The following is a 23,575-nucleotide window of genomic DNA, read 5'->3' on the forward strand; positions in this document are numbered from 1 at the left end:
CCATTTACAAGTGTTCTGGTAATTTAGAATTCTGTCCCTTTATTCTAAGCAATTACTATAGAAGCCTGGGCATTTCTTTACTTCCTGTGTGGAGACGACTTTCACTATAATTTGAAACCTGCATGCTATACTGATAATCCACTTGCTAGATTTAGCCCTGGAACAATGGCAAATGAGATCATGTATCTGGCTTTAAAAGGAGGATATTTACTTTTATGGCCAATAATAAAAATGTGCTCAAATAGGAGTCATTAAATCTCTTGCTTCAGGATGTAAGCTGCTATCCTCAGATTTGAGAGAGAATGCACTCCTAGATGTGCACTTAGGGATATGTTTCAATTTGAACTAAAATGTGGCATATATGCCAACCTTATCAAGAAAGACTTCGATATGATGGATTACAGCATGAAGGAGTGACTGTAGCATTTTGAAGGAAAATGAATTGGTGCTGATTCTAACATCAACCCTCTGGAAAATTCATGGTGCCAGGCCCAGCACAAAAGTGTAAAGCGGAAAGCCTTGTGTTATTTCAGTGCTCAAACAAATCCCGTCAGCTTCCTACCTGAAACGTGCATTTTAATAGGAGAGGGAATGCAGAACAGCACAGGAGAAAAACACCAGCCTTTGGGAGCCAAAATCCTCAAGACCCAATTGCTGATCCAATTCCGATTTACTACTCAAGTCTCAAGTCGTCCTGGCAAGCACTTACCTTCCCTGGGTAGTGCTGTTCCCTCGGACATGGGGAGGATTAAGGACAGCCGACCCACCTCCGTGAAATAGCAGTTGCATAACAACCAACAATGGACTTAACTATTGTTTGTTGGTTTAGAATTTACAAACCATTATATTAGGAGTGTCCTATCCTCCAGCAAGCCAAAGTCAGAGACAGACATGGTTATTGTCCCCTTTGGTAAATTATAAAATGGAGGATGGGCATTCAGCCAGTGAGTTCAGAGGGCACCAGGTCCGGGAACCCAGGGTTTCAGGCTCTGTGTCCAGTGCTCCGGCCCCACTCGGTCTTCTCTCTCTTCACGGCAGGCCAGAGAGAGGTAACAGACTGGAAGAGGCCTTAGAAGCTCTTGACCCAGATAAGTATGTTATTAATGTGAAAAGCGGTGATTGGAAAGGTCATGTTTTTAAAATTACGACACTGTGGTTTTTGTTTTTTTTTTACTCTTTCTACCTAGTCCTCGTTCTGATGTTTGTGGTATGGATGAAACGCCGGGATAAAGAACGCCAGGCCAAGCAACTTTTAATTGATCCAGAAGATGATGTAAGAGATAATATTTTAAAATACGATGAAGAAGGTGGAGGAGAAGAAGACCAGGTGAGCTATATTTTAAACCTTTAAGATGAAATTTTGTGATCACATAATTCAAGGTGCAGGACAAATGTTAATACACGCGGTAAGTAAGGAAATGGTCTCGAGTTTCCTATGTTTGTCACATTATCAAATACTTGGGGGGGGATTCTTCACATTTCTTGATTTTTTTTTTTCAAGGTGCCAAATGTCACTGCATTTATTTTGTAAGAAAATTGTTAACATTGTTTCAAGGAGCTAGGATTTAAACCCAGTTCCAATTATAATAATGCTAATAAAAATATTTTTCTTTATAGTTTTTCTTCGTTGGATATCTAAAGTATAAGTAAAATTAGTGTCCCAACTGGATTTATATATACAGGAAAAGCACTAGATAACTTATTCTACAAACATTTACCAAGCAAGTTCAATATTCCATACACTATTTTGATCACTGAAGATACGGAAGTGGGCAGAGCCAACAAATATTTGCCCTCAAGAGTCTTCAATTCTTGAGAAGTATTGAAATTAGAGACAGTATCTAGTTCATCTTTGTATCCGTAGTCTTTCATGATGCCTGGCTCATACATGTTGAAGTTCCCATCTGGCTATAAAATCACGTGAGCTTCTGTATCACTGTGTACATGAGGAACTGCATGTGTGTTCAAGGATGAGGGTGACCAATATGCGGAATATTTTTATGTGCTCAAAAGCAAATTTTAGATATCATAGCTCACATCTATAATGTCTGTACCACATACCAGGCATTCTGCTAAGTGCAATAAATGCTGGTATCTCTTAAATCTTTGAAACCTGTGCTATTATACTATGAGTACCTCCCCTTTTGTGATAGAAAACAGAGCTACAGATGACTGGATTCTCATAAAGAAGTAGGAAGTGATGGACACAGGGTTTGAATCTAGGTCTGTCTGATGTCATAGCCTAAACTAACTACTCTGATATAGTACCTTTTGTAATTACCTGGAAGATACTAATGTAATCTACAAAAAGTCACCATGACAGGTGACTATATTTTAGATACTTTGATAATTATGTTATTTTCACTTACAAATGCAAACTTTGGGGAGGGCAGTAGTCAAAAAAAACAAAACAAAACAAAACCCAGAATTCTTGGGTCTTGGATCATTATCAGTAAATTCAAGTGTACTCTGTCTTAAGGATATATATAAACAATTAGTGATAAGACTGTTAACTTGAATAAAAGCAAATTTTCATGAACATATTTTCTCTTTCCCCTCTATTCGAGGAAATAATATATCACTTTTGGGGTGGTTTTTTCTTTTCCTTTTTTTAAGATTTTATTTATTTATTTATGTATTTATTTAGAGAGAAGGAGAGAGAGCACAAGAAGTGCAAGTGGGGGAAGGGACAGAGAGAGAGGGAGAAGGAGAGCATCTCAGACAGACTCCAAGCTGAATGCGATGTGGGGCTCGATCTCATGACCCTAAGATCAGACCTGAGCTGAAACCAAGAGCCGTATACCCAACCAGCTGCACCACCGAGGTGCCCTTATATCACTTTCTGTTTTACAAAGCACATTCACATCCACTGTTGGGTTTAATCTTTGTGGCAGGGACGCCTGGGTGGCTCAGTCGTTGGGCGTCTGCCTTCGGCTCAGGTCATGATCCCAGAGTCCTGGGATCGAGCCCCGCATTGGGCTCCCTGCTCAGCAGGAAGCCTGCTTCTCCCTCTCCCACTCCCCCTGCTTGTGTTCCCTCTCTCGCTGTCTCTCTCTGTCAAATAAATAAATAAAATCTTTAAAAAAAAAAAAATCTTTGTGGCAACCCATTAGACTTCTCCAAGTTCCATTTGTAGCAAGTTGTGTGATGAGCTCTCAAGAGTTTGTAATTGGCGGAGCCAGAACTGAGGTCCACCTTTTCTGATTCCAGATTCCATGCTTGGTTTACAGTACCTCAACTCTCGCATTTAGAAGAGATGCTTGTAAAATATGTTGAAAACTTGACTCATGTGTAAAGCTGCTTTGAATACTGACTAATTAAAGTGGCTCTATAAATATGCGCCAGGGTTTCTTGCTTGGAAAGAATATCCAAATCCTTAATGTCTTTGGATATTAAAATTCATGTTTGGCTTAATCCTTAATTAATCTATCCTTTCACTTTCCTGAGCTATGTTCAGGATCAGCAAACGTATATTGATCACATTATCTCATAAATCTTCTACTTTCAGTATTTTATTTTTCATGTCATTGTGCATAATTTTCTAGGCATAAATCTAAACCCAACTCCATGAAACTTCAGTATAAATACTAATAACTGGAAGGCTACCGGTCATAACTGGGTGCTGCATAGACTTGGAGGCCCAGAGGCAAGAACCAAGAACGTTCTCAACATCTTGGGCACTCAGTGTTACCTGATCTGCCTCTTTCTCCCTCCTCCCCACCAATCCCTTTGAGGGAAAGTGTTGAATGAGGTTTTATTGTTGTAGTTATTTTAGGAAAGACTGACTTCCTTTATTGACTCTTATCCACTTAGATTGATTCTTGAGATCCAATAAGTCAAACTTACCTATTGCAAGATTTATTAAAATCATCCTCATAAATGTTCAGCCTCTTCTTTTACTGACCTCTAAAGTTTCCTTTGCCCCCAGATAAGCTCTTAGGCACAAATGTTTTGTTTTCTACCCACTTCCCTAATAGTCGAAAGGTTTTGCTGTAACTTTCTCTATATTGTCCTCTGTGTCTAATTTCTTTATTTAGTATTAGTTTTCCTGTGGTATCTTTTGGTAGTTAGCGTCTTGGTTCTTTGATGCCATGTTCATCTAGATCAAAAGCCTCTGTCCATCTTGGATTCTCTGTCATGATTTCCTTTTGCAGTTCTCATTATAGGAAATGTAAAAAAGTTGGGGCGCCTAGGTGGCTCAGTCAGTTGGGCATCCGACTCTTTGATTTTGGTTCAGCTGGTGATCTCAGGGTCTTGAGATCAAGCCCCATGTTGGGCTCCAAGCTCAGCAGGGAGTCTGCTTGAGATTCTCTCTCTCTCCCTCTTCCTCTGCCCCTCCCCCACCACATGTGCTCTCACTCTCTCTCAAATAAATACATAAACCTTTTTAAAAATTGAAAAGAAAATTGTGACAAAATTAAATAATGGGCTTTTTATTCACTCTATGACTTACCTCATAATAGCAGAATACAATATGCAGTGTGGGAATGCTACCTTTGCCTCTACCTGAAGTGGTTCATGAAATCCCTAGGACAGTCACATCCTAATGAGTGTCCTGTCTCTGGCTTCACACCCATACCAGCTCTTTGGAAACTATTAAATCCAGACTTCCTCCTTAGCATGACAGGTTTTTGGCCTTTTGGTGCACTCCCTTAGGGAACAGGTAGAGGGTTATGGGAAAGAATTGATGGTGGGTATGCACTCCCTCAAGATGCAAATCCATCAGGCTTGTCCACATGTGGCCACTAAAGTTTCCTTGCAAGTCTAGGTGATTTGTCCTCATGCTCTCTCTGCCTTTTCTTGGGTCAAAATGTAGTTTAGTTTCTAAAAATATTTTCTTTATTGGCTGTAGTGTTCCCTTTTTTATTGAAGTATAGTTGACATAAACGTTATATTCGTTTCGGGTGTACAACGTAACGATTCAACAAGTGTTTATGTTATGCTGCGCTCATCACAAGTGTAGTTGCCATCTGTCACATACAACACTATTACAGTATCATTGACTATATTCCCTACGCTGTGCCTTTTATTCCCATGACTTATTCATTCCGTGACTGGAAGCCTGGACCTCCTTAATGACAGATTCCTTTCTTCTTCCACTCTCTCCTCCTCCAGAGATAAAAGCAGCTATGGGTCTTATTTCTCTTAGAGCTTGTTAGCTTCTTTATTTTTATTCAGTTAGCCTCATTATGTTCTCAGTTATGGCTTCAAAAATCTGTGATTTGGTAACTTATCTGGCTTGTTCTTTGCATTAGAGTGTGAATAATAGTCTCATGACTTTCTATATCCCAACCAGAAGCAGAAGGCTTCCTACGGGTTTAAGAGTGTGACCACCATGCATATCAACAAGAGCATTTCCAGCACCCCGGGAGCTTTCATTGTATCCCCTGCCAGGAAGTATGCCCTCTGCCAAAAAGTAACTAGTATTTTTTATTTCTATCAACGTAGAACCACATAACCGGGTCTTAGATTTCATTATGTAAGTGGATATCACACAGTAGGTACTTTTTGTGTCTGGCTTCCTTTACTCAAACTTATATCTGTAAGATTAATCCGTGCTATATACAGAAGTAGTTCATTTTTATAGTTGCTGAAAAATACTCTGTTGTAGGAATTAGCCACATTTTATTCATCCATTGTACTATGCTTGGACCGAGTTCATGCAGTTGCATTATTATGAATAAAACTGCTATAAACATTCTTTTGTGTGTGTGTGTGTATGTGTGTGTGTGTGTGTGTGTGTTGGAGCATTTCTATTGGTGTGTGCATAGGGATTGACTTTCTATGTCCTAGAATGTGTCTGTGTGCAGCTGTAGCACAAACCTGCCAGTTTTCCAAAGTGATTGTACAGTTGACACCTCCCCTCATCATAGTGGTGCATGAGAATTCCGGCAGCTCTGCATCCTCACTAGCACTTGGCTTTTTCCAGTCTTTAAATTTCAGCCACTCTGATGGCATGTGTCTCAGTATGATTTAATCAGGATGTTCCTATTGACTCATTTACGATTTTGATATCTTTGCGAGGTTTCTGTTTGGCCTTTTTGTCCACATTTCTATTAGGGTTGTCTGCCTTTACCTGATTGATTTGTAGGAGGTCCTTCTATATGACGGATATCATTTCTTTGTCAGATAAACATATGGTCAATATCTTCTCCCATCCCATAGCTTGCTTTTTTATTCTCTTCATGGTGTCTTATGATGAACAAAAGTTTTTAATTTTAGTGAAGTCCAGTATAACAGTTTTATTCCATCAGGGTTAATACATTTATGTCCTATTTAAGAAAACTTTGTCGATTCTGAGGTAATGAATTCTTCCCCCCCCACAAAAAAAAAAAAGAGTCTTCTCGAAATTTTATTGTTTTACCTATCACATTAAGTCTGTGATCTCTCTCTAATGGATTATTCATTTACTATAAGATATTTATCAGAGTTCTCTCTGTGTTCTCCCTTGATGTCCAACACTGCTTACTAAAAAGATAACCCTTCTCCCCTGCACTGCAGAGGTCCACTTGTCATGAAGCAGGTGGCTCTGTGCGTGTACGTCTGCAGACTGGCCTCCTGACCCTGTGCTGTTGTGCTTGTTCTGTCTCCCTGCTCTTGAGCCAGTACCACTTGTTGTCACTGCTATCACTTTACAGTGTCTTCCTATCTGGTTGTATCAGTTCTCCAACTGAATTCATCAAGATTTGCATCAAAGTTTTTGGTGGAATTTCTCATTTACTTTTTTTTTCCTTAAGAAAAACTAAACCCTTTATATAATTAATTTCTAAGTAAATTTAATCCCAATATTTTTCCATTGTCTTTTTTTTAAGATTTTTATTAGAGAGAGAAAGAGAGCGCACGTGCGTGTGCGCATGAGTGGGGGGAGGGGCAGAGGGAGAAGCAGGCTCCCTGCTGAGCAGGGATTCTGACTGGGGGCTGACTCCCATGACCCCGTGATCATGACCTGAGCTGAAGGCAAACATTTCACCGACTGAGCCACCCAGGTGCCCCACTTTTCCATTTTCTAAACAAGGTGTTGGTTACTGCTTTAAATCTTAAAATTATGGTCAGTTCCTGAGAAGTTCAGCTCTGTGAAATACATTCTATTCCTGTTTTCCATAATTTACGTGTGTCTCCCTGTTAGAAAGTCTATTTCTTTTTTTTTTTTCCTGGTGACACACAATTTTACATTAGTTTCAGGTGTATAACCTAGTGATTCAACAAGTCTGTACGTTAGGTTATGCTCACCAGCGTAGCTGCCCCCTGTCGCCATAGGACACTGTGACAAGGCCCCTGACTGTGTTCCATACGCCATACCTTTTATTCCCAGGATTTATTTCTTTGTAGTGTGCATTAAGCCTTTTTGGCAACAGAATATGAATCATACACTTTTATTAGTTTTGGGGGGGAGATATTATCTCTTTACAAGAGTAGGCTTCGGAAATGGGATTGCTGCCATGTTACATTTTAGACAAGTTTTAGTCGATTTTTATTACACGTAGGTAGTATTTTACGGAGCATGTGTGTTACATTAAGATGCAGACGGAGACTGTGCCGGACGAGGCAGATATGGCTTGTCATAATCAGGCAGTGGTCTGCTTGATGTCTCAGCTGGACAATCCCAAAGAATCACCAGCTTTTTCAAAGGATGGGCAGGCCTCAGAGGGTAGTTTAGGCCGTTGGGAAAGCCAGGTAGTGACTGTGGGGACAGGCAAAGGTAGCTGTGCTGGGAAGGCTAGAAGACCCAGCCTCAGGCTGGCTTAGCCAACATTCTTATTTTGCCTGCCAAGAGAACGTATCCTTCTTAAGAAGCTAACTGATTAGAAAGAAAACAAAGCAAAGCAGCCCTTTACAAGGGTAGTCCTTATCTTCCCTACCATTGATTAGCATCTCTTGCTGTCTTAGTTCTGTGCCAGGATACAGGCTGCTAATTTCTTTAACAAAATAGCTCAGAAGCCTAAGAAAAGAAAAACAACAACACATCTGTATCTTTTGTCTTGTGTATAGTAGACTTTTGCCAGTGCATATCAGTACTCTGCTCTGGTTTAGGTTGTCAGGGCCCTCGATGTTTGAAGTTAGCCTTAGATGCCTTCTGAACAGGAGCATCTGTCGGCTGTTGGACACTTTTAGTATAATGTCTGTTCTCTTTTCAGAGGGAGAGGTTCCTACTTTATCTCCTTCACTGCCCTATCATCAGGGTTTTGGGTGGTTATCAAGTCATGTTTAATCACCCTCATTAGTAAATGTTCATTGGTGCACTTTTGGACAGTGGGGCCGGTTGCAGATACTGTGTAGCTTTTGATGTTCTTTGCAGTGAGCTCCCTCTATATTAGCATCACTAATAAATCAGGGTGAATGTACAATATTGTGGATGGCTCGCTTTTCATGGCACCATCCCTTTAGCCCCAGGATAGGAAACAGAAACTGTCAGCTTCCTGCTTTTTAGAGCTTAGACTTAATTACGATTGCTTTTTTATATCGAGTAAACATTTATGGAGTGTGTATTATGTTTACAACACTCACTGGTGCTCACTTTAAACAACCTCTACCTAAATCACTTACCATTATACAGTTTCATTCTTCATAATAATAGCAAAAGCTATTGTTTGGGGTACCCTATGAATTAGGCACTGTCGTAAGTGCTTTCTATACGTTATTTCATTTGACCCTCCCTCAGTACGGCAGAGATGGCGCACGTTGTTCAGACATAGTGACGTGGGGATTAAATCCCTGTCCATCCGTGTCCAAAGAAAGTGGTGTGTCTATCGGATCCTGTACCCTCCTTGGCAAAGCTCAGGTTCAATCAGGCGATTAAAACAGCGCCTTTCCGAATGCCATTTGAATTTATCAGAAGATGTCCGTTCCTTGAAGTGGACTCTGGGACATTCAGCATCTTCCTCGGCTCTTAAAGTTTGACTTGGAAGATTTCCCATTCCGAGTTTGGGCCTGGAGGACTCCTATGGGGGACTCTGGATGTGTGAGAGAGGCTGTTGCTGTCCATGTGGGGAGGTTTCCCAGGTGACAGTGAGTGGACACTGGGATCTTTTGGACCATGGCTGCTTCTCCACAGACAAACTCATCCAAGGTTAAAGTTGACACTGGTCAGAGGTGGTCTTGACAGAAAGGGTGAGTGCTAATTAAAGGTTCCACGTCAGTGTTCTCTTGCTCACTCTTGCATTCCTGGTCCTTACTCTGCCCTGGGTACCAGGTCTGTCTTCCCACACAGCTGCTGCCGAGTGTACTGTCATAATCAGCTAGATTTTTGTCTCTCAGTTTCTTCAGAAGAGGTCCAGCACTTCTTGGGCTCAGGAGATTTCACATTCCAGGACTGAGAGGACTCTTATCTGAATTCCCACATTTGGTTTCTTAAGTTTTGGAGTGTTGCTCTCGAGCTAGAGTTTTTCCTTCGCATCAGAGATGGTTCTGAGCTCTCAGAGAAAGTGCCTGACGTCAACCCTGATGATATGGGGGGCATGTCTGAAAGCTGGATTCCCTGTCACTTTAAAAGTCGTATTTCATCAACTGTAGGTGGGGAAGGAGGGTGTGTCTGGACTTTTTTATTTAGCTTGCAAGGTGTAGAAATTGAAAAAATTCCCGTAAATTTTGGATCTCCCAAGCCTCTCCAAAAAGTTGAAGGATCTAGAAACATGGCCGGCATTCGGCCTTGACAGCAATCATTGCAAACCAAATAGAGGCTTCTCTCTTGAAGCAGGGCAGACATGTTCTGATAATTGTTTCTGTTTTCTTCTTTTCATCCCAGGCCAGCTTTACTGATGAATGTTATAAGCCAATCCTTTATAGAAATCTATTTTTGCTGACTCTGATTAAATTATATAATAATTATTAGACATTGGATTAACAAAAAACAGATTTCTACAAGGAGAAGGTACCATAGTGCTCTGGAACCATGGAACAATTTCCTGTAGTACAGTTTTTGTTGGTTTTTTTTTTTAAAGGAAAAGAGGAAAAGAAAGTGGATTCACCACAAATATATTTAGCCAGATGAATTAGTTGAAATAGGCTAGATGCTGTAACAAACTAAAATTTCGGTGACATAAGCCTGATTGAAATGCATTTCTCACTTACTTCGTGGTCATTGGATGTCAGGTCGTGGGAATTAGGGGTGGGGAGGGAAGGTCCACTGTACTCCATGTGGCTTCCAGGGTCACCCCTGCCATACATACCTGCAATCCCTGAATGACCAAAGGGCAGGGAGGATAACTTGTGGGAGATTTTTATGGGGCGTGGTGCACGTGACTTCCATTCTCCCTTCTTCTTACTAGGTATCTAGTAAGAAGAAGAAATGAGTTCGGTGACCAGCTGGAAGTCTCTGCCCCACCCTGTTAGGTATTTGAGTTTAGAGTCTTTTCTGAGGTTGTTTGAGAAGAGTGTCCTCCTAGGGCCCACGCACAGTAGAGTGCTAGCTCGTGTGCATTGTTTTGTGACCCCTGCAGATATCCCAGAAGGAGGTGGGGGTCACAGGGGATGTACAGGAGGTTCACAAGCTCATGAAAATGAGACGCTGTACGTAAGGCTCACAAAAACCAGGGAGGGCAGCTTTCCCTTACCTGCAGGATGCTCCCTGTGCTCCCTGGGATCCTAAAGTCTTCTCAGGAACCAGCACTTGCACATGTAAAAAAATCACATGCAGTTTCAGGATAAAGGGAGTCATGATAGGAGCTCTTTGTAGTGGCCCAGGATTTCAAAACCCAAAAGATCCAGACGTAATTGCTGTATGAGTGACCGTTGCCTTTTTTTTTTTTTAATGAAATTGATTTCTTATGTGATTTGTGGAAATCCGTATTTCTGTAGCTGAGATCCCCGGAATCTCCGTGGCACAGGAAGCACGTTTAGTGGAATTTAGGTGCCTGAGAGGGGGTAAGAACCCACAACTCCTATGAGCTGGGACTTGGCTTTGAGGACTGGGGACTCTGAGGGTTGATGACTTAGTTTCTCCTCACATGGCCCCTCCCCTTTGCATGTTCAACTACAGTAGGATTGAACGCCTGTACCTCTGTACCTGTGACGGGGGACTTCACCCTTTCCTGGCTTTAGTCCATGGTCTTCACCAGCATCTCTGGTTAGCCCCCACGACTCATCTCAAGACCTCTTCCCTTGGAATCCCAGCTGGATCGAGGGTCTCTGCTCTGTGGCCCACAGCATCTCATGTCCGCTGGGTTTTGAGCTTTTGCATCCTAGCCCCGCTTCCGACCTCAAGCTCAGTGAGGGCGGGGATTTGTCCTACTTACTTTTTTTTCCTGTACCTAGGACATTTCGTGCCTGAGAGGTGCTCACAGAATGTTCGTATGTTGGGCCTTCTTCCCAAACCTCTTGGTTTTTATAAGTCTGTCTACAGGGTTAATTGAACTAGTACACCCATGATAACTTGACTTTCATTCTTTGAAATCCCTGATGTCTTCAGGAAGTGATGATACCGTTCATAAATGCTAGCACCCATGACATACTTGTTCTGTGTCAGGCTCTATGCTGTGCCCTCAGTTTGCATTTCTCTTTTAATCTTCCCAACAACCCTGTGCGGTAGACGCTGCTGTTAGTCCAGTCTTCAAAACCAGGTCCATGTGGCGTGAGAGGACAAACTCCTAATGCACTTGCTGGTGGTCATATGATGGATGTCGTATATGGTGTTGCTGATTTGTAGCGTGCAGGTGATACTGGTAGGACCAGCGAGGGTGGGCGCTTAGCCACAGTTTATTGGAAGACCACTGGTAATCCAGCTTTAGAACGGGCAGAGAGTAAGACTCAGTTAATTGGTTAAACATGGCTTGCACAATTGAGCATGTTTTGACATTAATAAAGTTAGAATCTGGAGAAGCAATGTGAACAGCCACGCTATTACAAAAAAAAAAAAAATCCAAGTATACAATCTGGATGACAGGAGCTAAAATTTTAAATCCAGGCTGGATGCCTAGACAGAGGGATGGGGTATAGGTATAAAAAAGCCCCTTGAGACCAAAGGAGCCACTTCCCCGAGTCAAGGGATCTTTGCTTGAGCCACAGGGTCTGTCTCCATGCACTTCCTGCCAATCTCAGGTTCCAATCCCAGTGTGGGCAACAAACCCAGGCCCTCCGTCTCAAGTAGAGAATGAAATTATATAATTTAACCATGGTATATTTGATTCTCTGAGATAATTGTTTTATAAAATCTTTCTGCTGTGTAAGCAAACTGACAGATGTTTGAATCTGGACACAACTGTGGAGACCATTGCACAACTGTGGAGATTTTATTGTTGGCTGAAGCACACTCTGTTATGTTCTCAAGTTGTTCTTCCACTTATACCCACCTGCAAATATGAGTATATGTTAGTTATTCAAAGACCAATACTGATTTCACAAGAGGAGAACTTCACCAGGGATTGGATTAGTACATTGTCATTCCCTTCATGCAAGCTGTTCTCAAAGCTCTTACCACCAGGTGACACATACCAGTAGGCTACCGGCGGCATATTCTCAACTGGTCAGGGCCCGTTCATTCCCCACTGGGCATGAAGTATTTTTAATGTGCACATGATTTGCACAGGACCTTTTATTTATTTATTTTTTTTAAAGATTTTATTTATTTATTTGAGAGAGAGAGAGAATGAGAGAGAGAGAGTACGAGAGGGAAGAGGGTCAGAGGGAGAAGCAGACTCCCTGCTGAGCAGGGAGCCCGATGCGGGACTCGATCCCGGGACTCCAGGATCATGACCTGAGCCGAAGGCAGTCGCTTAACCAACTGAGCCACCCAGGCGCCCAGGACCTTTTATTTGCTATTCTTGTCACTTTGTGTGAAGGAACAAAATATTTTCTGGAATTCATTTTTAAATATTCATTCTTCCTGACTAATCATAAGTTTACTGTATTTAGTTTTAGAAGAAGAGGGAGTTATCAATATCCCGGTAATAACAGTGATAAAGATTTTGAATGCCAGCTATGTGTTAACACTGTGCCAGGGAGAAAAAAAAAAGATAAGATACTAAGTGGCATTTGCCAGAGTTCTGCCACCTGGCCAGATCCACCAACTGCCTGTTTTTATAAATAAAGTTATCTTAGAACAGAACCATGCACCCTGTCCATTGTTCATGTGTTATCTGCGGCTCCTTTTACACTGTAGCAGCAGAGTTAAGACCGTATAACAGAGATTATATGGCCCAAGGATACTAAAATGTTTACTCTCAGGGCCTCACTGGAAAAGCTTTGCTAACTAACCCCCTGAGTGGCTAGAGAATATGGAACCCTCATGAGCGTTGTGTCTGAAGTTTGAACACTCTTAAGGTTAGCACAGGACATTTATGGAACCTGCCCAAGGTCATGCAGTTGGATATGGTGAAGTCGGGATTTGAATTAAGGCACTTTGATTTCAGACTCTGTCTTTGGCAATCACCATAGTACGCTACTTTTATATGCACGTTTATCTTAAACAATGATTAGGTCTCCTTAAGAAATTCCAAAACGATGTAACTTAAAGTGGAGAAGGATTTCTGATGCTCTGTCACCATATTCCCAACCACATCTTCTCATTTCTTAACTCCCTATTTTTAGGTTTCCTCTAAGATAGAATGCTAGGTCAGGCTAACACAGAATGACTTTGATCTTGTCTGAATGGTGACATTTGTATTTTTGTCAGAAGTTGGAGCTTGGGGTGGGAACGTGGCCTGAAGATGTGTTTAGACAGTATACTCTGTGTCTCCCAGACAGACGTGCTTGAGCGGCGTAAGAAGTATAAGGCTGTAACTGAATTGCATGGAAAGGGTGGGAAATGACAAACAGTATAAAAAATAAATGTCAGATGTCAGGAGCAGCATCAGCTCTCTGAAGCCCTGTTACTCTGCTCCATCTTACAGGCCTCACGCAGCCACATCCTTTCTCCCTCCAGCAGCTTACACCTTCCCTTTCCATATTTTTGTAATTGTTTATACACGCATTATATCAGGTTTCATCATTTTTGAACGCATTCTTTTATTTATTTGTTTATTTTTTAAAGATTTTATTTATTTATTTGACAGAGACAGCGAGAGAGGGAACACAGACAAGCAGGGGGAGTGGGAGAGGGAGAAGCAGGCTTCCCGCGGAGCAGGGAGCCCGAGGTGGGACTCGATCCCAGGACCCTGGGACCATGACCTGAGCCGAAGGCAGACGCCTAACGACTGAGCGACCCAGGCGCCCTGAACGCATTCTTTTAAAAGACGCTAGACTAAGAGCTCTATGGGCAACTGTGTCTGGGACCCAAGAGACTCTCCAGAAAAGTATTTGTTGAATCAAATCTAATGGAACTGTATTTGCAACATTTTTCCAAGAGAATATGCCATAATTTTACAATAGGAAGTAAGCGGTGATAAAATTTCAACAATGCCAGTTTCTGCAGCTGCAGAACCATCATTTTGCACCAAAGAGTGAAACTTCAGCTCATTCAAAATTCTGAAGACAGAATTTTAAGAGAATTTTGAAAGAAGCTGTGGCAAGGCAACATTAACAGTAAAACATGAGGCAGAAACAATGGATGCGTTTCCTCTTCATGGGGACCCAGCTACATCCCTCGTGGGAAGTGGCAAACTGTCCCTCTAGTGAGATTACGATGTCTATGAAAGCAGAGAATAGAGGTCCTTCAGCTGTCCCCAAGTTATTTTAACTCTGTTAGGCTCATGATTCAAACAAGAAAAGCTTTTAGCAAATCTTTTGTTTTGGGGGCTTTCATAATTGTAGAATCTACTTAGTCTTCCACATCATTTCGCCTGGGTAGAGAGTTACCATCATCTCTGTATTTCGCTGTGGAGGAAAATCGCGTTGTATCATCATTTACATAAAGCTTGCAAGGGTATTTGACTGACTTCTCAGCATTTGTATGGTAATGTGTTGACACCTTATCATTATTTTATTCAATTATTTTAATGCCAGGAGCTATAGAGGGTGAGATAATAATGTTCTTGTCTTCCACCTTCCATTCCTTTCTGTGTCTGTCTGAAGAGTTTCTTGCCTGTGCCACAGTCAGCTTTTTTCTCCAGTAAAATTTTTTTTCCCCCTTCAGAATTTGGTCCATTTACTTTCATGTTAGTATTTTTACTTCTCCCAGTCACTCAGTCTTGAAACATTAAAAATGTTTCGCTTATGTATATGGGAATTTGAAAGTTCCTTGCCTTTCTGCTATAAAAGGAAAGTTTTCCACTTGTACCAGCCCTTGCCTAGGAGATAGGGAAGCGGGGTGCTCCATTCCTTCGCTCTTCTCCCCATTGGAGGCTGATAAAGGACCAGGAATTTTCAATGCCTCCCGTTCCGTCCTTTCCGTACCGCCCCCCGCCCCCGCCACGCAGGCCCACCTGGTGTCGGACCTAAATGAAGAATCCTAGTTCTGACTAAAACTCAGTGAGGCACATTTGAACCAACTATGCACAGGCCAGAGTTCTAGACCCCAGTGCCTAGTTAGCTTACTTAGCATAACCACCCTGAACTCCTCTTCTAGCAGAGGAGAAACCCCTCACATTTCCCACCTCAGCAAATGGTCCTGTGCATTTCTTCACAGGCCCTGGGGCAACAAGATACAGCTTTTTTTTTTTTTTTTTTTAATTTCACTTGCTCTGGTGGTCTCTGTTTTATCCTTCCACACTGCTTACCTGAGTCCGTGACCTTGGGCAAATCATTAACCTCTCTGACCTGCGGTAATCAATGGAATAGAACAACACCCACTTGGAAGGATTTGTGCTGGGAGTATGTGAGGTTATCACTTGAGAAAGCACCTAGTGTCATTCCTGACGGATGATGGGCACCAGGTGAAGGTTGGTTTCCTTCTTTCATACATACCCTGAGCTGAAAATAGCATCTGGCACCCAGTAGGCTCTCCTTAATTACTTGTGAAACAGTAAATGAATGTTTTCATCACTCTCTAAAACAGATTTAATTGCACGATTCTATAGATGCTAGCAGCAATGAAGCTTTGTGGTTTTTTTTTTTTTTTTAGATTTCTGAAATTTTTACCTCGGTTCCAGAATTTCTATCTATACTGATGCAGCATTTTAATTTATTTAAATATAACCAAATGCCTTAGGGTAGATTCGTGATATCTTTACTGAATCAATTATAAATCATTGCAAGTCAGTAGAATTTAATAAGAAAACCGAAACCAGGGGCGCCTGGGTGGCTCGGTCGTTAAGCGTCTGCCTTCGGCTCAGGTCATGGTCCCAGGGTCCTGGGATCGAGCCCTGCATCGGGCTCCCTGCTCCGCAGGAAGCCCGCTTCTCCCTCTGCCACCCCCACCCCCCCCGCTTGTGTTCCCTCTCTCACTGTCTCTTTCTCTGTCAAATAAATAAAAAAATTTAAAAAAAGAAAAGAAAACCAAAACCAGTGTTACCTGCTAACTAACTTTTTGCTAACTCTCTCATAATTGTATCACCCTTAAGACATTTTAAATCATAGATGGACCAAAAAAGGGGATTTTAGTTGCTTGCAGTGTTAATATTCTAAAAACCATAATTCCATGCCTACTTCTAATGGTTGTTACCAAATAACATATGTTCCAAATATTTTAAAACAAGATTTTCCTTGACCTTCATTTGAAAATTAGATTTCTTTAGGAAGTTAACATTGCAAATAAAGGTTGACAATCATAAGAGAATTTTCAGATCTACTTTTTCTCTAGAGAGTTTTAGGAACAAAATAAAAGATTTCTTCTTGGATTGTTTCTTTGTAATCTTCAGAAGTAAGACCATGAACCCAATGACCTTGAGAATGTTTTCGGTCTCTGTAATTGTCTTTATAATTCTCATCCTACATGTTGTAATTTGTGTGTTTAAGTAAAGTACTATGGGATTGTAAAGATGTATAATTTAGGAGGTTTGCATAGAGTGACCCCTTATCAAAAGGCTTTAAAATCACACCCTCAGGTCAGGACCTCTGCCATATAACACAGATGCATGTGAACAGAAAAACCCGTCCCTGTGACCTGAAGACATTTCTGCCTACTTCTAGCATTATCAGATTTTTTTATATCCCCTATTTGTAATAGACAGGAGAAACCATCACAGAGAAATGTTAAGCCACCCATTTTAACCCAGTTTCTAATTTCCCGTAAGTCAGTGGTTTTCTGCCTGTTTTTTTGATACCAGCACAGCTGAGGAACATGACACATTTCCATCATTGTAGGGGACTCACCAGGGCAATGAATCTCAGCGACGGAACCGGGGGTCTTTCTGTCCCTCCCCATTGTGAATTACTGCTATGGAATGTAATGCGATCCAAGGCACATTTCTTAAATTGGTTGCTCTTTTGAACATCTGACATGAATATCATCGCTGAGACTTTATTCAACACATTTTTTTAATGAGCACGTTCTACGGGCATGCCATTTTGAGGGTGGAAAGGACTGAACAGGACTACAAACCTTTGAAGGCTATTGCTGCTCTCTGGTTCTTAAGGTGGTAGGAAAAGGCTACCAAAAGAAAGATAAAAATCCTATAAATTAATATGCTGTTATACATATATATATATATATATATATATCCCTAATAAGTGAAGCAGTCCAGGTGGAGATGCTGTCCTGGTCTGGAGGAGATAGCTACAGTCAGTTCTAGCAAATTATGTCAGAATTTAAGCTCTATTTTGCCAGATCTTCCCAATTTTCCGGTGAACTATCCCTATGTCTAAATGTCGGCAATTTATTAGAAAAGTTTTACCACACTGCTGGCCGATCAAAATGCATTCCCCTTTGTAACCTTGTAGTGGGAGCTATATAAGCAATCAGGAAGCACAGGTTCTTTCCAGGTAAGGAATAGCATGAGCAAAGCCCGCATGCCTCTTTTGTCTCTAGTTATGCCAAGGAAATTCCTCTGTATTCCTATATGGAATTATCATATAAGATACTGAGTATCAAGGAGTTTGTCACCAAGTAAAAGATAGTCCTTAACCATAAGATTCAATTACTTAATTTCGTGTAATTCAGACTTCTAATAAAATATTTTACATCCTCAGCATAAAAATATTTATTAACTGTCATCAGTACACTCACAGTCTGTTTTTCGCTTCCTATGTAAAGCTCCAGTCATTGTCAGGAGGCACAGCTATTCACGGTTTATCCCACTCTGTTATGCTTGGGAGTTATGCAGTTAAACATGACCTGGAAAAAACATGCTTCTGGTGTGTAAGCATTCAGAATTCTCTAAATAAATCCTTGTTTTTGTGTTGTATAACATTTTAGCATTTCAAAGGATTTCACATCTGTTATATCATTGTATGTCTTCAAGATAGTCTATAAATTGCTCATAAATTCCATAAAATTTAAAACGGAGCACATTTGTACACGATCAAGATGTCTTCACTCAGGTTTTATATGGATAGTCTGAAATGCTCTATCCTGACAAGAGAAAACAGCATTCCCAAACCTTTGCTCATTCTGTTGATAATCCCAGAAGGGTCCTTTCTCCCTTGAACACGGATTGTTCAAGTTTCAACCCTCACACAGGTTTAGCATTTTATACTTTGCAATATACCAAGTTCACATCCCACACTGGCTTGTCCTGCCCTGTGTACCCGCCTCACGCCCCATAGACCCGTGTACGCTCCTGAGGGGAGGAGGGGCTTTTCCTCAGTGCCCTCAGCGGTTAGGTTAGCCGGACCTCTTGGTGAGGAGCTGTTTCCAGGATGGTGGTGAGGATGAGAGTGTCTCAGCGAGCAGAGACTTACGTGGTAGATGGACGTTTGGAAGTCAGACACACCTGGTTTGGATTCCCATCCTAACCACAGCCTAGATGTGAGACTGTGAGCAAGTTACGCAAGCTCTCTGAGTCTGTTTCTTCCCCTAGAAAGGTGATAATAAAACATTCTCCACAGGTTTGTTAGGAAAGTATCCGTGAGGAGCGCCTGGGTGGCTCAGTTGGTTAAGTGTCTGCCTTTGGCTCGGGTCATGATCTCAGGGTCCTGGGTTCAAGCCCCACATCAGGCTCCGTACTGGTCGGGGAGTCTGCTTCGTCTTTTCCCTCTGCCCCAACCCCCAGTCGTGTTCTCGCTCTCTCTCCTCCCCGCTTCGCTCAAATAAATAAAAAAAAAAATCTTTCGTTAAGAAAAAGAAAGTATCAGTGAGAAGACACTTCTCAAGAGGCTGGTATAGTGCCGGGTACCTAATGGGTATGAATGCCAGTTACTTTCCTCCCCTTGGTCTCCTTTGTGATTTTCATCACCCCTCACATTCCTGGCCCTCCACGCTCATCTGTCTAGTCTGTTACCCTCTACCTCCAGCCTCATAGCTTGGACTTGACTCACTCTCCTCGGTGACTGTCAAAGAGCGAGGCTTTGAGGTAAGTCTCACATGCTTGGAGTCAGAGCCTGTCTCTGAGTCTTAATAGATTTAGGACCAGGGACTTAGTTACTTGGGTTCTTTGAGATTCCACATCTCAGCTCTTACACGGGGATAATAAGACCGACTAGCGAACAGCGAACAGTGCTGATCAGAGGATTACAGGAGGGAACACGTGTGAGGCAGCTGCACCAGTGCCAGTAGAGGCTGAGTATTCGAGTGTTGAATCAATCAAAACCACCATAGAGATACTACAAACGGTGCTAAGCTGGTTTTAGACAAAAAGATAAAGCCTGAGCTATGAGGAGTCCCAGAAAGTCTGCACTCTCTGTAAATGTCCACATTAAATTGGAGAATTTTACATCATCAGAATTTAGGGGTTTGAAAACCACAAAGTATTTGCCCAAACCTAAAATTTTGATGCATTTCCACATTACAGTCAGCTTCTTTATTCCTGTCTCACTGGCTGATGTTAAAGCCGAAAATAGTTCTGAGGGCCCAAACGGTGCCCAGAGCCTCCTTCTTCACGAGTGCTACTCTGCCCGTCTGAACGTGGACAGGCTGTTTTTCCAGAACATTCCCACAGGGCTGCCCTGCGAGCGAATCCACTCCTCTTCACCTCACAGCATGGGGCCAGAGATCGGCAAACATTTCCTGTAAAAGGCCTGATAGTAAGGCTTTGTAGGTCGCATAGAGTTTCTGTGGCATATTCTTCTTCTTTGTTGTTACTGCTTCCAATAACCCTTGACAAATGTAAAAGCCATTCTTTGAGAAAAATAGGAAATGGGTCCGACAGAGGCCCACAGACCATAGTTTGACAACTCTAGACCACTGAAGGGAGGGAGGACTGGAGATTGGCTTTGAAACCATGGTGAACTAATACCTTTCTTTAAGGAAAACACATCGGCATCATTTTTTTTTTAATTATATTTTAATGTTAAAGACATTGTAGGAGAGGAAAAAAGTCTTCCTTGACCCTCTCAGGGTCCCTGGCTGGGTCTGAAAATTAAACAAACAAAGACAGATGAACAGGAGAAAAACATACATATTAAACTTTTAAATGTTCATGGGAGCCTCACAAGAGAATGAAGACCCGAAGTGTCCAGGGTGGGAAGCTTTTATACCTTTTAGACAAAGAAACGATACATTTCTAAGAATTGACAAGACCAAAGGTTTGGGCGAGGGCTAGTAAATGGTGAAGAAGTAATTAGGGAAATAAAGGTTAGTCTAATAAGGTTTGTTGGTACAGATCCCTCGGCCTCAAAGTCTCTGTTTCTAATGATAAGAATGTCTTCCCTCCGCCCGGTACAGGGAGGGGAACTTTCACGCGGGAGTTCTGTGACCTGTTTCAAGGAAGAAGGGCAAGCATGAGGGGAGCTAGAGTGACCTTCCTACTCTGCTGGGGTTTTTTTTGTTTGATTGTTTAAATTTCTTCAACTTGAAATACCTAATATGCTAAGGTGCTCTACGTTAGGGTAGTGGGTCTCGAACCCCACATTGAGTTAGTACCTTTGCTGCCGTGGCATAGCTCTATCTTCTAGGCAGTTTTTAGTCATTTTATAGTAGGGCCTTATCTCACTGCTGTTTTCCATTGGAAACTGATGAGAAACATAGGAAAGCAGATGGAGCACAGACTGTAGAAATGAAAAGCACAGAAGAAAGAGCTGTGTGAAAGAAATATTTAATCATAACATGAGAAACTCATGGTGGCAACTTTTCCATTATGTTAAATTTCACTCATTTCTATGCATTCTGGGTATGTGTTTAAAAACAAAGGTTGTAATTTTCCATCTTTATGCCCATCTACCATGGGTTTTTGATTTTGTCTTTTGCAGGATTATGACTTGAGCCAGCTCCAGCAGCCTGATACTGTGGAACCTGATGCCATCAAGCCTGTAGGAATCCGACGATTGGATGAGAGACCCATCCACGCCGAGCCCCAGTACCCGGTCCGATCTGCAGCCCCGCACCCTGGGGACATCGGGGACTTCATTAATGAGGTGCAAAGACAGGCTCACTTTCTTTATAAGGTTTTATTTTATGCTAACGGTCAGCTGTACGTAGACCACAGATTGCTTGGAATACAGCTGTGTAGTTCGTTAAAACACACTTGATTTTCTCGAGCTTATCTTCATGTTAAAGCAAATGTGGCTTCAGTAGTGGAGGACAGATATAACTGATTTGATGGGCCAGAAAACAGATCTATCAATTAATATTCTGTATTTGTAAATGACATTCATATACATTATCAGTATTAGTCACACCATTTCCAAAAGGCTTTTTTTCCCTAGATTACAAGTAATAAATAGACTAACAATATTATAGTGTATTCTAATTTCATTTATTAGCACTGATGAATGTGATAATAGTTCATTTTCATTTTCCTCACACTGTACCCTCTGAATCCCACAAATGTTGAGAATTCAGTGCCTACCCAATGACTAGAGTTCCATCAAATAAGATTAGTAGGAAGAGGAGCTAAATTAAATATTATGTAAGTGATTTAAATACTTGTCTAGTTGAGGAGTTTTAAGAGCTTCTGTAAGAGGCAGCTAATTCCCCGCTGAATATAGCAGATATGATTTCCATTGTCAAAATTATTATGGCTTTCTTTTATTTCATTACTGACCACAAGTTCTGCTACGTTTAATACTTAAGTTTTGAAGTAAAATGATTTGTGCTGCTTATTTTGATCATGCCTATAGTTTTACTGCAATTCACCTTTTGAATTTTTAGTGTTAAATGTAAGAGAGCAAAACCTATTGATAACGACTGTGACTCTATGGCAGAACTCGCATTCTCTGGCCGTGTCCTGCCGCTCAGTATCTCTAAGGTCAGAATAGGTCTCAGTGCACTACAAGGTGGGATATACTTCTGTTATATATCGCCTTCCATCCTGTGCTGATAAGACTCTTATTTCCCGGGCTTCCTTGTAGTCATATATTATATATACATAGTCAGTCTACTTTGGGTTTTTAGATGCAGTTATCGTTTGTGAAAAAAAAAAGATTTGAAAGAAGCTTTGAGTATTTATTTGCCTTTACAACTCTTCATCACTATCTATTCCGGAAATGCACACTGCTTTCTGAACATATGCATTCACTTCTGTTAAACAGGTAATAGGTTACTTTGTTTTCGTCGTTTGAAAGCAGATGGAGGGCAAAACAACAGAGTGCCAATAATTCCTTCATCTACAGAAATTTGCCCTGACTTTTCCAGTTATTTGTATAGAGACCTGGTTAGGAGATTTGCAGGAATTTTATATCTATGACTAGATCTTTTTTGAATATTTAAGAATGCCTGCTGATTTTATTTCTAATTTAGCACTTGTTGTCATGAGAAATTGTTCTGTTAGCTCTCTGGGTGTGGGGCTTCGAGATAGAGTGAATCCTTTGAAAGGAAGTGCAGGAACTGGACTTTCTTAGAGCAAGAATTTTAGCTTCAGTGTCATTCAACAAATACTTAACTGAATGTTTCTGCCTGTCCCCGAAGCGTCAGTATTCTGTGGGGTTCCAGTCCATTCGTAACACTGTTCTTTTCTCAGTGACAGAGGTCAAGCACTAGGCTTCATGTATAAGACTGTTGTCCCAATCTGACTCCTGCCCTTTTCCCTGTGACATTTCCTTCCAGGGCTGCAGCCCCACTGAACTACTCGTAGTTCCTCAAAAGCATCCCAATTTTGACTATAGTGTAACTTCTGCAAAGCCCTCACCTTCCTAACCATCAATGAAACACCCACGTAACCTTCAGACTCACCTCAAACACCCCCTTCTGTGTGAGGTCTTCTTTGATCCCTTGGGAAGAGTTCACAAGACACCTCCTGCACGATAACCCTGGCCACAGCGGTGTAACCATTGACATTTCTCTCTCCCGCATGAGCATGTGCCTGCTGTCCAGGGTAGGGGCCATTTCTTGTTCATCTTTGAGTAACCTCAGCGTCCAGTATGTTGCCTCACTCTTAGGTTTTATTCTTTTAAGGAATCCGAGTGCTATGGCAGGTGTTGAGGGCATAAAGCCATGAGTACCACCCAATTTGAGGTTGATTGGGATTCATCGGGGTCCAAGTCTGGGGCCTTCACTCTACTGGAGCTGACTAAATTCATAAAATGAAGATACTGGTTGTTCTAAGCTGTGTTTTAGGGTATGTGTTTTGTTTGTGTCTACATGTTTGTTCATTCATTTTTTTACAGGGACTGGATTTTCTTCAGTAGGTAGAGAAGCGTATCTAGTTAATAAGATTCAGTTACCCAGCCCCTCAAATGCCACAATAGAGAGTTACAGTCACAATTTCCATTTGCAATTTCCTTTTCCTAGAAC

General features: G+C 41.5%; 1 protein-coding gene across 2 annotated transcripts in view; it reads left to right on the plus strand.

The window, feature by feature from the left end:
• Positions 1–23,575, plus strand: part of CDH2 (cadherin 2) — a 209,959-nt gene that overhangs the window by 178,006 nt on the left and 8,378 nt on the right. For both annotated transcript variants that reach the window (XM_025886760.2, XM_073898375.1), the window contains 2 exons: positions 1,188–1,327; positions 21,094–21,258. In XM_025886760.2, coding sequence (XP_025742545.1) covers positions 1,188–1,327; positions 21,094–21,258 — 305 coding nt within the window. The remainder of the gene's footprint in view (positions 1–1,187; positions 1,328–21,093; positions 21,259–23,575) is intronic.

Source organism: Callorhinus ursinus, unplaced genomic scaffold (genome assembly GCF_003265705.2).
Source record: "Callorhinus ursinus isolate GAN/ISIS: 27379988/994484 unplaced genomic scaffold, GSC_fseal_2.0 scaffold11, whole genome shotgun sequence".
NCBI classification, from domain to species: Eukaryota; Metazoa; Chordata; class Mammalia; order Carnivora; family Otariidae; genus Callorhinus; species Callorhinus ursinus.